Genomic DNA, 14,829 nt, shown 5'->3' with positions numbered 1-14,829 from the left:
TAAGGTGGGGAGGGCATATCTATTGCATAGGTGAAAAACATTGCCATTTATAATGCCAATGGCTCCAACTCCTACAGACTGATTTATGTATTGTTGGTTCCTGTTAGTAACAGTGCTTGCAGGTACAATGATGGAAGGCAATGCTGTCAGTAATTCCCAGTAGTTTTGTCAAGATCCTCAGACCGCAATTACCTCTTCAAGCTTCTCTTGTGAGGAAACACGACACTCCGAACTGTCTGAGGATGCGCCCATTCAAGAAAAGGGAAGGGCTAGCATTCACATTCAACAGCCTCATATTCTGCCTCTCCACCTAGAACCTCGTCATCTCCCCTCCTGCTAAGACTGCGATTGCTCCACTCAATGGAGAATTTGTTAGTTTATCTACTTCCATTTTTGTACAGTGCAGCTCACCCCAAGGCAGGTGTCAGTGCACTATACAAACCACACAAGAATGGAGATGGACAGCTTGATACCGAGAATTGAGAATAATGAAACTAACAAAAACTACAATAAACTCCACATCCAAAGGATGCCTCAAAAAACAAATTGATAAAGTGCAGAAAAACAGAGACTTGTTTTGCGGTAGTAAGGGTATTGGCATAAAGGGAAAAGATTCCAGGACACATCAAGTGGAGCAACAAATCAGGGCAAAAAGTCCAGAAAATAGTAATGGGCAGAAGGAAAGGAGGATGGTTTTGGTTATGAAGACTTGTATAGCGCTCATTCACCCCAAGGTATCATGGTGCTAAGTCCTTGGGAAGCATTGCTCTTATGATGTCAGCTGCTACCTTCAAGAACCAAAGGCTTTCTTGAACATCCATGTTTTCAGTACCAATCTGAAAGGCCCAAGGGATGTTACTACCCTAATAGATAATGACAGGGAGTTATCTTGAGGGCTGAAACTGAGTACCTACAACCTCCTACTCTAGTTTTCTGGTAACTGGGTACCACTAAAACATTGGCAATGGCAGAATTTAAAATCCTGGTAGGTATATTCCCAGCTGTATGCTGAATAAGAAAATCTGGGGCTAAACCATGCACAGCCTTGAAGACTAAGGAACAGACTTCAAATTGGATGCCCTGTGCTACTGGCAGCCAATGAAGTTGTTTTAGCAACTGGAGTGTATGTGTTCTGCAGGGAGCCTTTAGCACCAGCCTAGCTGCAGCATTCTGGAGTATTTGAAGGTGTTTTAGATCACAGAATGGCAGTCATAAATAAATATTGTTAACATAATCAAATCTTCCTCCAATCATTGCTGCCATGATTGATTCCATTGCTTTAGAAAGAAAATATGGAGTGAGCTTCTTTGTTGTCTGAAGAGTAAAAACGCTTTCAAGACCACAATATTAATTTGCGGACTCATAGAGAGTTTGTGATCAATTATTATGCCCAGGCTTTTTGCCATCCAGTTGGGTGTAAGTACTGAGCCTATTTCCCTGGACCAGTACAGATCTGACCAGATTCCTGTATAGACATTAAAGACTACAATTTCCATCTTTTCTGCTTTTAGCTTTAAGAAGTTTACCTTCATCAATCCATGTATTGAAAGCATAATAAAATCTGAAAGTCATCCATATAGTTGAAAATACGGTACCCACTTCTAGCATGCTCTATCATCAGTGGGTTAAACAAGTGAGGTGAGAGCGCCGATCCTTGAGGGATTCCACAGGTGACTTTAACCTCAGGGACTATGAATGGAGTCGTGCACTGCTTGGCTTGTATCACTAATGAAGGAAGCCATTCATATGCAACTTCTTGAATGCCAGCTGCCTAGAGCCGGCAAAATATGATCTCATGGCCAACCGTATCGAAGGCTGCCGATAGATTAAGCAAAATTAGAACCATGACTTGTCTTCTAATCAATTTCTTCCTTAGGTCATCAATCACTGAAACTAATCTGTATCAGTGTTGTGTTTTGGGTGAAAACCTGCTTGTTGCAGATGTAGGAAATTGCCTGCAAGTCTGTGCATAATTCCTGCGCCTCGTGTGATTCCAATTTTTTAGTGCAATAAAGCAGCAGAGACATTGGTCAGTAGTTTTTCAATATATCAGGCAAAGGGAAAATCTGAAGCAGATGGTCTATTTCCTTTATTGACAAGTGATTATTTGCCTTTGGAATTAAGAGTCACTGTGTCGCCTGAGGTTTGGGATGAGTTCAGTTACAGGATCATCATTAGGTTTCTTTCAATATTGGGACAACCGCAGCTTTCCCGAAGATGTCAGGGACACTACCTGGGGAATGAGGATGGAACAGAAGAGCAAACACAGGATAAAGTATTTGTGACTGATGAGAATACTTTAGGAGGTTTAGTTAGGACAGGAAAATGCCCTCCTCTAGGTCTCTAACTTCATCATGGCAGCACCCCACAACTGCATGCATGCTGATCCCATTCTCCTGACCCTGTCTCGGCCATCAACATGGTCAACCATCAAACAGTTCTCACGACCTTACTTTACTAGGACATCACAGGCTCAACATTCAACTGCTTTGTCTCATGCCCTCTTGACCCGCATGTTTCTATCGGTTGTTTTTCTAACTCCTCACTAACCCCCTCTCTTATCTGCTTATGGCATGAATTTCCTGATGATCCGTCCATAGCCACCCCGCTCTTCATTTTCAAATATCCTTTTTTTAGGATTTTGAATCACCTTCTCATAACAAGGCCGGCTTATGGATTTCCCAGTGGCCTCAAGATGCAAAGCCTAGACCAGAGTGGATAAAAAGGGGGCTGTGCATTAGAATCTTCCATGCTTTTCAATGTTTTATCCCATTCCACACAACTAGTGTTTGTCGGTGCATTGGCCCTGAGCAAATTGGCTCATTATAATAGTCCTGCTTCTCTCCCATATTACTTTTTTACCTCAAGTTCAAAGTACTCACCCTAAATGCACATGCTTCAACATGCCGCAGTGGCGGCCGGCACGGATCGGGGTGAGGGTGTAAAAACAAAAAAAACAAAAACGTATCTGATTGCTGCGTCTCTCCTCCGTTGTCTCTCCCAGCCAGAATAGGAAGCAGGAAGCAGCGTTGTGATTGGTCTGAGCACCGTGGTTCGACGCTCAGACAGGCAGTGGGAGCCTGAGCATGTTCTCCACCCAAGCTGTAATGCAGCCTGCGTGGAGAACGTGTAAAGTGCGCATGACTGCCGGCAAAACATTCATGGGGTCTTGGAGTGGGCAAACAGACTCCTTCCCTTGCTCCCGTGTGAGCAGTCCAAACCTGCATGCAAAGGTGCCGTAGCAGGAAAACATACAATTATAATAACATTGAGTTATCATCATTTTATGTTTCCTTTGTCTCACTGATGCAAAGCAGTGAGGTGACGCTCTTCTGCCTTAGCGGAGGAGCCGCCACCACACCCATCTACTTGTACTGCCATAAGGCACTATGATGTCAGCACAAGAGAGCCTGCTTTAAACGTCTCACCATGATAATTAAACCAGTCATTTACTTGTCACCCTAAGTCATCAAGCATCCCCTCATCTACCTCGAAATCCCACTGCACAGCATACAGACCTTGAGTTCTTGAGGTCAACTCTTCCAGCCCTCCCTGCATTAGAACTCCCTCAGACTTGACCTGAGAAATACAACTTTGCTCCATACATGCAAGAAACCCCGCATAAAGACTATGCCCCTGGAGACCAGTTACCAGCAATGTGGCGAACTCCTGTGTCCCATAACATGCTTAATATTATTCATAGATTGCTACATTTATACCGACTGCCTCTTCACTCTTCACCCCTCTATCTTCCTGATTTATACACCAATGAGGCTCTTTCGTCCTTATGTTTCACCTCTCTGAACTAGTGCCTCAAAGATCACTAGATACAAACACTGGGCCACTATTAATTGATGCAACCGAAAAAATCAAAAGACAGCATACATTGGAACGGGCTTGTCATCCACTTTCCAGCACCAAGCGACAGTCAGACACATACTATGTGGCCACTTTGTCGCCTCCCATCCTCAACACTAAAATGTTTCCACGCAGTTTGTAAATTGGTTAGGCGACTAAAGCATGCTCCACAACCTTGGTAGTCTTTTGCATATAAAAGCACAAACATCACATTCCATTTTTCCAGTCCTTCTTTTCCTATTACATATCATTGTAATGTCCTGGTCTAATTAGGTCATGTGAACCTAGACACGACTACAATTCCCTGAATGCATTGATTTGTCAAAGGAGGCCCAGGACTGGCGGTACAGGATCAAGGGCACATGGATTCATCTGGTAACCCTATCCATGTTCAGAGAATTGTGTGTTTTTTTATCGAAACACTAGGCACACCAGGACTTAAAGTCCGATTGCTTAAACTGAAGTAAATGAAGAAGACTTCAACTCCCAGAATGCACTGATTTTTCTATACAGCGACCTGAGCCTGGGAAAAAAGTCTTCGGCATACACAATGTGATATGGCAACCACCATAATGTTACACAACGTATGAAACACAGCTGCCGACTTATCTCCCCATGACCATGACTAATTTGAAATGCAGAAATTCTCTCCCAGAATTCCAAATTCTGCTGACTAATGGAGGAAGTTTTCAAAGATGACGTGGCTACGACCTACGATTCAAGCACAGATTGTCAGTTGAATCTTAAAACAAGTGAAGCCAATATACTGATTAACGAACCCTGCAGTGAGTTGCTTGGTTTTCCTCATAGAAAGCAGTAAGTTGCAACTTCATCGGGGGCATCATTGAAGAAAATACTATCGTAAGGCTGTTTTTCATGTAACTAGCACGGATTTGTTTTGAATGCAGCGCCAGCATAATAAATTATGTGTTTTTATGAGGAAATAGGATTGTAATTGATGCCCGCATTCTTTCATAGAGCACAATTTATTTACTGGCTTTAAATCACGGAAGATACGTTAACACCCCGATTTACAAACTGGCTAACGTTGTTCTTGCGAATTTTGATTTTTTAAAAAAAATTTAAATTGATATATTTATATACAAGTACATAAAAGTAGCTATGAACTGCCCCCTTTCCAAAGGTGCGTTTTAGAGGACCTTGGATTTCAGGCAGTCGCTAAAACATGCTGGGATCCCTAGTTTCTGTTTTCCCTGTTATCACTATTGGTTGTGTCTGAAAGTGCTGGTGTCTGACAAATCTGGACTTTCTGAAAGTAACTGCTGTAACATGGGGGCATTTGGCAGCTACAAGTTGGTCTTCTCTTGAATTTACCAAATCACTGTTAATGTGTTGTTATTTTTAAGCTAAGTTGAAAATGATTTTCAACAACGTAACTAAGAGCTGCATTAATTTTCACTAACCACTCTATTAATATTGTCTGAAAGGTAGTGACTACGTCATGTTTAAATAAATTAATTTGAGTCTCGTCATTATCACGGTTAGCAGCCAGTCCTAGATTTTGGCCACCATCACTAGCCAGGGGACAATCGGGCCATACCAAGAAGGGAAATGAATATACAAGTCCCCAATTTAATGAATCCGTTACCTTATAGCTAGCGATTTTCGATGGATGTGTCACGCGAATCCCATGTTTCTAGTCCTGGTAATTTGTGTAATAATCTATTACATTTTAGCGTTTGTGGTTTCCGTTCTGGTTGCCAGATGAATCCATGTCACTGGAATTCAGTTTTTCCAGTCCTGGTTTTCCCTTTCACAAATACTTTTTTGATACTTTTCGGATGATATATTAGCCTAATTGGTTTAATTGAATGCAACCAGGACTACAAGTCAAAGAATGCACCACTGTCGTGTCTCAGTCGCATCAGGTAATCTACTAATTGTAGTAAAACATGACCTTGTCCTGGGTGTAGCTATATAAAGGAGATTATCTAAATCATTATATATATTATATAATTATATAAAGGAGCTGAATCGCCGCTACATTGTCATATCGCTACTATTGGCTAAACGTAAAGTGGCTTGCAGATGGGGTAGGTGGCGAGCACCGAAGTTTAAGGAGTGGTTAGATGACTTAATCTATTGCCAGGAATAGCTGACCACTTACGCTGAAACGCTCCCACGTGCTTCTAGGCCTAAGGATATATGGGGCCCTCTCCAGGGGTATCTTCTGACGCGAGATACGGAGGGTTCGACCATTTCACTCCCAGAAGCAGGTTATTAGCGATGGCAAGATGTCTCCTTTTCATTCTCCTTCACAACATGCTTAGCGTCAATGTGATATGAAATGTCCTGTGATAGCGAGGTTTCATGCTCTGAGGACCCTCTTGCAGCTAATACTGCTCGTCTCCTCATGAAATATGAGGTATATGTCATATGTATAATATCTGGTAGATCACCCGGAACTACCTATAGTGCATCGAGCATCCTGTACTTATACTTAAATAATGATGTCATGCCACACTTTACTATTACATTAGGAATCTGTCTCCTGAGGCGGAAGCCGGGAGCAGTCACACGCTTTTAAAATTTGCGCCGTATGTTAGTATTGAAATTTCATTGTACTCACGTTTTTAAGCTTGTTATTGTTGGGCTCTCGATCCCTGCCTGTTGCTTGGCCGATTAGGTGCTGGGTTTCGGGCGGGAAGGCACGCACTCGCTCCGTCGCCGGAGCAGGCGGACATCTTGGGGGGGAAACTGCCATCAGCGCGCTAGTGTTTCGCTCCTCGGGCTCTATTAGCGAGGATGCAAACGTGTACGCGCCGGCGGCGTGCCAAAGGTAAGCCCGTCTGCGCCCGTCCGCGCCCAAAGGCCAGAAACGCTGCCAAAATTAAGGTAAATATGTGCCATTCACCCTCCTTATACTATTCAGCTGAATCCTTGAATCAAATCAAAATGCGCGCTCAAGTGAATAATTGTTCTCACTTGAACTGCATTCAGAAGCTCCCGCACATCTTGGAAGGGCCGGTTACCTGCAACCATTGTCAATTTCAAATGGTAACATCTGCAGGAGATCCTCAAGCCCTGGGTAGATCTCTAGAGCCAGTCACCATGATTCAGAAAAATATTCTGTGTACTGTAAGATCCCTTGCCAAATATCCATTTGAAATATGGGACATGATTGTCTCGCATGATCCTGTTTTATGTTTTTTTACTGAAACCTGGCTATGCCCCTCGAATCACTCCATGATTACTTTGGCTATACCAGAGAATTATAAATGTATTCATTTGGATAGAGATACTAAAATAGGAGGAGGTATTGCCATCGCTTTTAAAAATCACTTGGATGTGAAATGGGTTTTTACAGTCTGCAACGATTGTTTAGAATTAAGGATTTTTAAGGTTTTTCTGTCTTCTCCTGACAGTTGGTACGGTGCTTTAGTGTATCGGCCTCCAGGACCTAGAGCCAAATTTGTAGATCTCCTGGTAGAACATCTTGCACTACATGTACTTGCTGCAAACAAATTTCTCTTGCTCTGAGATTTTAATTTCCATGGGGAAAATCTTGCCGATCATGAGGTTAATAAACTTCTTTCTTCCCTCGAATTAATGGGACTTACCCAAAGAGTTGAAGATGCCACTCATAGAGCAGGCCATCTACTAGATCTGGTCTTCTCCAACACAGACCAGATGAGATGTGACCCCCAGATCCCCTTTCCTGGACAGACCACTATATGATCATGTTCCACACTCAGCAGTCACTACGTTTTGGGCCCTTGCCTGTCGCGGGTACTTCGGCCTCCTACACAAGTGAGGCACCATTTTTACCGGGAGACCTTGGGTAATGCTGGGTGGTGGGAAATTTGTGTGAGCCCGCTGATGCCACAACTTTACCACACACACATGTGTGAAAAAAGTTATTTTTATTTCAGCTAAAATTGAGGTTTGCAGGGGATTCTGGGTATGGAAACGTTGGTGGATCCATGCAAGCCATACCTCCCTGGAAGCCCCCGGTGGCTAGTTTTCAGAAATGTGTGGGCTTGGTAGGTTACCCTAGATGGCCGCCAAGCACGGGGCCAAAAACCCAGGTGACCCCCCTTGCAAAACCAGGTTGTTTTGTGATAGGCAATTTTGATGTCGCCTCAATACGTTTTGGGCCCCTGCCTGTCGCGGGTACTTGGGCCTCCCACATGAGTGAGGCCCCGTTTTTATCGGAAGGCTTTGGGGAACGCGGGGTGGGTGGAATTTTGTGGATCCACGCAGATTCCAGAACTTTCCACAACAGAAATGTGAGGAAAATGAGTTTGTTTTTAGGTTTGCAAGGGATTCTGGGTAACAGAACCTGGTGAAAGCCAGTCAAGTCACCCCATCCGGGATTTCCCTGGGTGTCTAGTTTTTAAAAATGTACAGGTTTGCTAGGTTTCCCTATGTGCCGGCTGCGCTAGGGCCCAAAATCAACAGGTAGGCATATTGCTAAAAACAAATCTGTGCCTAGTCTGCTTTCTGCCGCCCTGGAGTGGATATCAGGGGGTGGGGTTGCCCTGATATGCCCCCAAGGGGGCATAAACACTGCGGCTATTTGTTTAGGGGATGGGGGCATGGGTATGCACGTTTCGGGCAGCCCCACTCTAATTCAAATTTGCCCCCCAAAAAAACCTGGCATCTAGTGGGCTTTTTGCCCCCACAGGTGGGGCACATTGGGGGCTAATTCCCCCATCTGCCCCCCAGGGGGGGGCTGAAAGTTCAATAGACGCCATGGAGTTTTTTGGGCAAATTTTAATTAGGGTGGGGGCTTCCCAAAACAGGCATGCCAATGCTCCCACCCTAATTAAAATTTGCCCAAAATATCCCTGGCGTCTACTGGGCTTTTTGCCCCCGGGGGGCAGGAAGGCTGTAATTTTTGCAGGGGAGGGGGTGGGGGCATGGCCATGCCTGTTTTGGGCAGCCCCCACCTTAATTCAAATTTGCCCCAAACAAATCCCTGGCGACTAGAGGGCTTTTTGCCCCCCCCCCTTGGTGGGGCAGACTGCGGGCTAATGCCCCCATCAGGGGGGCAGAAAGCCTACTATACACCAGGGATTTTTTAGAGCAAATTTTAATTAGTGTGGGGGTTGCATAAAACGGTCATATCAATGCCCCCACCCTAATAAAAATTTGTCCCAAAAAATCCCTGGCGTCTAGTGGGCTTTTTGCCCCCCCGGGGGGCCAGATTGGTGGCTACTGCCCCATCTACTCCCCAGGGGTGGCGGAAGGCTGCAATTTTTGTGGGGGAGGGGGCGGGGGCATGGACATGCCTGTTTTGAGCTGCCCCACTCTAATTCAAAATTGCCCTAAAAAAAACAATGGCGACTAGTGGGCTCTTCACCACCCCGGGGGTGCAGATTGGGGGCTAATGCCCCCATCTGCCCCCCCAGTGGGGGCAGAAAGCCTACTAGACGCCAGGGATTTTTTTTTAGGAAATTTTAAATAGGGTGGGGGTTGCCAAAAATGGTCATGCTAATGCCCCCACCCTAATAAAAAATAAAAAATCCCTGGCGTCTAGTGGGGTTTTTGCCCCCCTCGGGGGGGACAGATTGGTGGCTACTACTCCATCTGCTTTCCGGGGGGCAGAAAGGCTGTAGTGGGGGTGGGGGGGCATTGGCGTGCCCATTTCAGGCAGCCCCCTTCACCCCCCCCCCCCAAAAAAAATGGGACAAAAACAAAATCTCTGGCATTTGTGGGCCTTCTGCCACACCGGGTGGGCAGATTGGTGGCTACTGCCCCATCTGCCCCCCCCCCCCGGGGGCTGAAAGACTGATTTTTTTGCCTGGGGGGGGGGGGGGGGGGCATCGACATGCCCGTTTTGGGCAACCCCACCCCCAATGAATAACTAAATAGAAAATCCCTGGTGTCTAGTGGGCTTTCTATTCTCCCGGGGGGGCAGATTGGGGGCTACTGCCCCCATCTACCCCGGGGGGGCAGAAAGACTAATGGTGCCCAAAACAATATGGGGGGAGCAAAGGCCCTTGCCCAAGGGGCCGCTCCCCCCCTCTCTGGTGCCTAGTGGGTGGATCCCTGCTTGGGGATCACCCTCCTGGGGCGATCTCCAAGCAGGGATCCACTAGGGATGGGTACCATTGGAAAGGGGAGATTCTTCCCTTTCCAACGATACCTCTCCTGAGTTTCTACGTGCTCAGGGGGCTGAGATGGCCCCCTGAGCATGTAGAAACTGAAACTGAAATGAGCCTCTTGGCTCATTTCAGTTTCGGTTTTCACTGAAATGACGTCAGCGCGACGTGCGCGACGATCGTCATTTCAGGGAAACCAGCGTGGGGCCTCGGGAGCTGGGGAAGCTCTTCCCCAGCTCCTGGTGCTATTTTAGCTTAAAGTAAATCCCTCTGGTGCCCGCACCAGAGGGATTTCCGACGCGATGTTTCATGACGAGCTGGACTAGTCATGAGCACACGACCACTGTGTGCCATGACGAGTCCAGCTTGTTATGAGCATCGTAGGGGTTAAATTGGTATTTGCTGAAACAAGCTCCAAGTAGAGTTGGCCATTTGGCAAATTTGACTATGCTACACATGACTAATAATTACATTTTTGTGCGTGAATTTAGATGTCTCATTTGCAGCTCATAATTTTCAAAAATAAAAACTCTGGGGTTAATTTATGAGCTTTAGCCGTAGGGCAGCACTGCATGCTTTCCTGCTGCACTGCCGTACGCTAAAAAAAAGGGCAAGACACGCCGTATCTATGGCATACGCCATAATCCTGTCCTTTTCCCCTGCGCCGGCACACAACGGGCTGCCGTGCGCCAAGGCAGGCACCTTTGCACCGTGGTGCATGGGTGTCTGGGTTGCAGGGATGATTATTTTAGGCCAGGAATGGAAACCCTCCTGTACAAAAACAATCAAAGCTTTTTCTTCTTGCTATGTGTGCTGCAGCACACATAGAAAATGGAAAAACAAGGAAAAATAACAATATTTCTCCTCGTTGTGCCTCCCATTGGAGGCGTACATTTTTGGCACTACCTCAGAGTTACGATTTCTCCTAAATCTGGGGCAATGTCAAAAAGCCACGGAGGTTGCTGAGAACGCCCCTAGAAACACCCATTGCACGCTGCTTTAACGCAGAAAACTGTGTTAAAGGGAACGATATTTACGAGGCAGCATTAACCAAACAAACATTTGCAATTTAATCGGTCTCGCCTTTAAGACCTTGTATGTATTTAGCCATGCTGCAAATTAGCCTGGGTGCTGAAACATCTACTGTTCTTTAACATGGAGGGAAAATAAGCACCAAACTGCGTGACGCACCAGGTATGGGAACACATGGAGAGAGATATTGCCTCTCAGCAGGAAATGGTATAGTCCAAAGCTCGGTTTTTAATATAACATCAGGGCCTTTGGTGGTCATATCACTGAAAATACAAGATTCGAAAAAAATATTATTGTCTAGGAAGACCATTTCTATGGAATGGAATCTAGAGAGTGCTAAAGTGATTCTGTTTTTTTTTTTTTTTTTTTACTCTGCTGGTCGTTTACTATTATTAAAGTTAGATAGAGGCAGTGGCCAGAAAATTAAAAAAACAAAGTCCCTCAGCAGAAAATAATTCTGGTATTTTACTGACCTCTGCTGGTCGTTTTCTATCAAGACAGTTAAATAGAGGGAGTTGAACAGAAAATAAGTCCCTAAGCAGAAGCAGACAAGTTCTAGGGCTGATCTCCAGAGCCCACAAAGTACATACACACATAAGTATATACTAAAGTATATACCGAAATATATATAAGAGGTTTCGAATGCTCGACCTAAAAAAGTGGCTTAGTGCTACTTGGTAAATATGGAGCAGGCTCATGTGCCACCTGGGCAGCACAAAAAGTGACATTCTGGGGGCCCACGGGGTTTCATAAATGAGGCCCTCTATATAAATCAATCTGTTTTTGTAGCAAGAAGAGCAATCTTTTGTCTTGAATTGTATGTGTTGTTTTCTCACATATATTTTTTTTATTTTACAAATTTTTATTATCTTTATTTTGTTCTAGCATTTTTTGTAAAATACATTTTTTAATGGGCAAAATAGGGGGATTCACATTTTGAGGCAAAAGCACATTTGCCTAAAATAGGCTCATTTCGTTTTTGGACGAATACATTTATTCAGCACTGTTTGCAGTATTGTTGCACCAATAATAACTTGTAGAGCTCTATATATTCTGTGGCAGAGAAATCTGCCCAGGGATAACCATGTCAGATATAGACACACACAATTATGAAAATAATGATATCCATTACAATTCTGTGTCAGCAGAATTGCTCTGTCAAGCTAATTCTGGGTAACTATATAATGATATGCTTACTCTCTCAAATTCATGGGCCACATTGGACCGGGGGACAGTCATAACACCTCCAGATTATGAATTGTGAGTTCTCTCCAACACATTACTAATTCCGTAATAAGTGAGTCACACAATCTACAATTTAACTGCACGTAAAAACATTGTCAGCAAAAGTGTTATGTGCTGTGATATTTTGGTGGTGATCTTGTTTTTCCTTAACTATACTTCCTCTTTGCAGATCCCTGTACATTGCTTAATTTGAGCCAGTGTTTTCCCATACTTAATTGTCAACACCAGCATTTATGGCAGTCAGCCACATGGTGGCGCTGTTTATCTAATTTAAAGATGAACACATCAACAGTTGTTTAATTCGATATACATTGAAAATGACTAATACCTTCCGCCCAAACCATTCATATAACTTGGGGGGCCTTGAATACTCTGAATCGTCAATCCTTTTTTTTTTTTTTTTTTTTTTTTTTTTTTGTTGAAACATTTTTTATTATTTTCCAAATTAACAATGACTGTTCATTACATCACGGGTCCCCGTGTTCATTAAGAGTATCTTCCCTCCCAACCCCAACTCGTCCCCTCCCCCCCCCACCCCCATGTCAGTGCGCCTCTGCCCCCTACTTCTCCCCCGATGTGCCCCCCCATCTAAGGAGATCATTTACAGTTGCTCACCCCCTCTCTGCGTAAGCAAATCATCCCTCTTGTCCAGGCCTCTGGGATATGCCTGGGGACCTCCTTCATTCCCATCTCATCTCATTCCCCAGCTCCCCTCGCCTCTTGCCGATACGAACTGAATCGTCATTCTTGTAGGAGTGTGATGGTAGTATCGTTGGCAGCAGCGTCAGGTGCAATGGGTGGTGCAGGCTGCAATGGCCTTCTGACGAGGACCCAGGAACTTATTCTTTTTTCAAATTAAGCACTGCTTGGGTGGCTTTGTTTGACATGTTCATGCTTTCTGGCCTGGGTGCCTTTGTGTGACGTTTCCATGCTTTCTGGCCTTTTTGCCTCTGTGTTATGTTTCCATGCTTTCTAGCCTGGGTGCCTTTGTGTGACTTTTCCATGCTTCCTTGTCTGAGTACTCATGTGTGACATTTCCATGCTTTCTGGCCTTGGATGCCTATGTGTGACATTTCCATGCTTTCTGGCCTTGGATGCCTATGTGTGACATTTCCATGCTTTCTGGCCTTGGATGCCTATGTGTGACATTTCCATGCTTTCTGGCCTTGGATGCCTATGTGTGACATTTCCATGCTTTATGGCCTTGGATGCCTATGTGTGACATTTCCATGCTTTATGGCCTGGATGCTTATGTGTGACATTTCCATGGTTTATGGCCTAGGTACTTATGTGAGGTCATCATTTACGATTTACTATGCTTTGAAAGTTAATACAGCTAAATATGTAATGAGAAATGTGTTGTGCACCATTTTGGTCTTTCTTTTCATAAAATGTTCTTGAGGGGGGAATTCCCCCCCAAAAACACCTCTAGCAGTCGTTAAGCTCGCTGTGCTCGCTTGCTACGCACCTTTATGAGGGCTGGTCTAACAAAACTTACCAGGGCTGCTTTGGTTTCCCAGTCCGGCCCTGAATGTCCATTAATTAATAATGTTTGTGAATCACAGTGTGTAACTAACTCTGTACACTACCACTTCATCCTGCTTTTGTAGTAATACCTGGAAGCCAAAGCTTAAAAGTGAGGCAAACGTTAAAGACTTTGTGTGTCTTTCCAGTGAGCGCTGCAGTGCAGGCAGGGTTATGAATTGGAAGAGGCCTGAATTTTGGTAGGCAAAGTAGGATCCATTTAGGTTGTACTTGTAGTCAGTCATGGATGATAATAGATGCGCAGATGCAGAAATGTCTTTGGTGCAAACTGCAAATAAATATAGATGAATTGGCATCACACTTTGCACATGTCTAGCGTGTTTTCTTTCACTTTGCTTCTCTAGAATGTCGCACACTGGACAGAAGAAGATTTCAAGCTACTTCACAAAATGTAAGCCCAAAGATGATGAGGAGTCTGCTAGCAAATTTGCTAGAAAGACCATGTACTTCCAATGGATGAAGGGAACAAGGAAGATGGCGTGCGAGAGAAGGCACTAGATCAGAGTGACACTACTGCTAGCAGCAGCATTATCGCCCCTACAGAAGGAAAGACAGAAGATGGTCCTCTTAGAGATGAGCAGCATCATGCTGTGGAGATTGCAACAGAGACAGAGGAAACAACACGCACTAACAAACAGTTTGACATATTATCACTGAAACCACATTCAGACAGAGTTTTTAGGAAAGGTATTCTTCCTAAAGGTTGGAAACATGACAAAAAATGTTATTTCCAACGCAAGCATCCGTGGTTAATTGTTAAAGGCCCTAACCTTGGCTGTTCTGTGTGTTGCCAAGTCCGTGATCTTGGTGCTGAGAAATCCAGGGGCATAAAATTGTCCAAAGAATGGACTGAGTCTACTGTGAAGGCATATGGCACCAATATAGAACACCAGCATTAATCATTGAGAAAAAAGATTGGAGAACATGCACAGAGCAAGGCTCATGTTGCAACTTTCAAAACAATCTTAGAAAACGCTAAAAATTGTCCTGTATTGCAAGTAACTGCAAAAGCGCAATCAGTACAAATGTAGCAACAGCCAAAATATTCCGGGTAGCTTATAAGGAAGCAAAGCTGAACACG

At 44.5% G+C, this 14,829-nt stretch overlaps 1 protein-coding gene across 8 annotated transcripts in view; it reads left to right on the top strand.

Annotated features, from left to right (window-relative positions):
* Nucleotides 1-4,529: 4,529 nt before the first annotated feature.
* The window catches only part of LOC146857392 (uncharacterized), a 35,637-nt gene continuing 25,337 nt past the window's right edge, over nucleotides 4,530-14,829 (top strand). For 3 of the 8 annotated variants that reach the window (XM_085647884.1, XM_085647882.1, XM_085647881.1), the window contains exon 1: nucleotides 6,610-6,714. In XM_085647884.1, the coding sequence (XP_085504010.1) occupies nucleotides 6,625-6,714 (90 nt within the window). In that variant the 5' untranslated portion in view covers nucleotides 6,610-6,624. Of the gene's footprint in view, nucleotides 4,720-6,020; nucleotides 6,096-6,128; nucleotides 6,245-6,609; nucleotides 6,715-14,829 lie in introns of those variants that run through there. The other 5 variants (XM_085647885.1, XM_085647886.1, XM_085647888.1 and 2 more) reach the window with 5 other exon arrangements.

The sequence above is a fragment of the Triturus cristatus genome, chromosome 3_2 (genome assembly GCF_964204655.1).
Source record: "Triturus cristatus chromosome 3_2, aTriCri1.1, whole genome shotgun sequence".
Lineage (NCBI taxonomy): Eukaryota > Metazoa > Chordata > Amphibia > Caudata > Salamandridae > Triturus > Triturus cristatus.
Note: the sequence above shows the minus strand (reverse complement) of the source record. Positions and strands in the feature narration are given on the sequence as shown.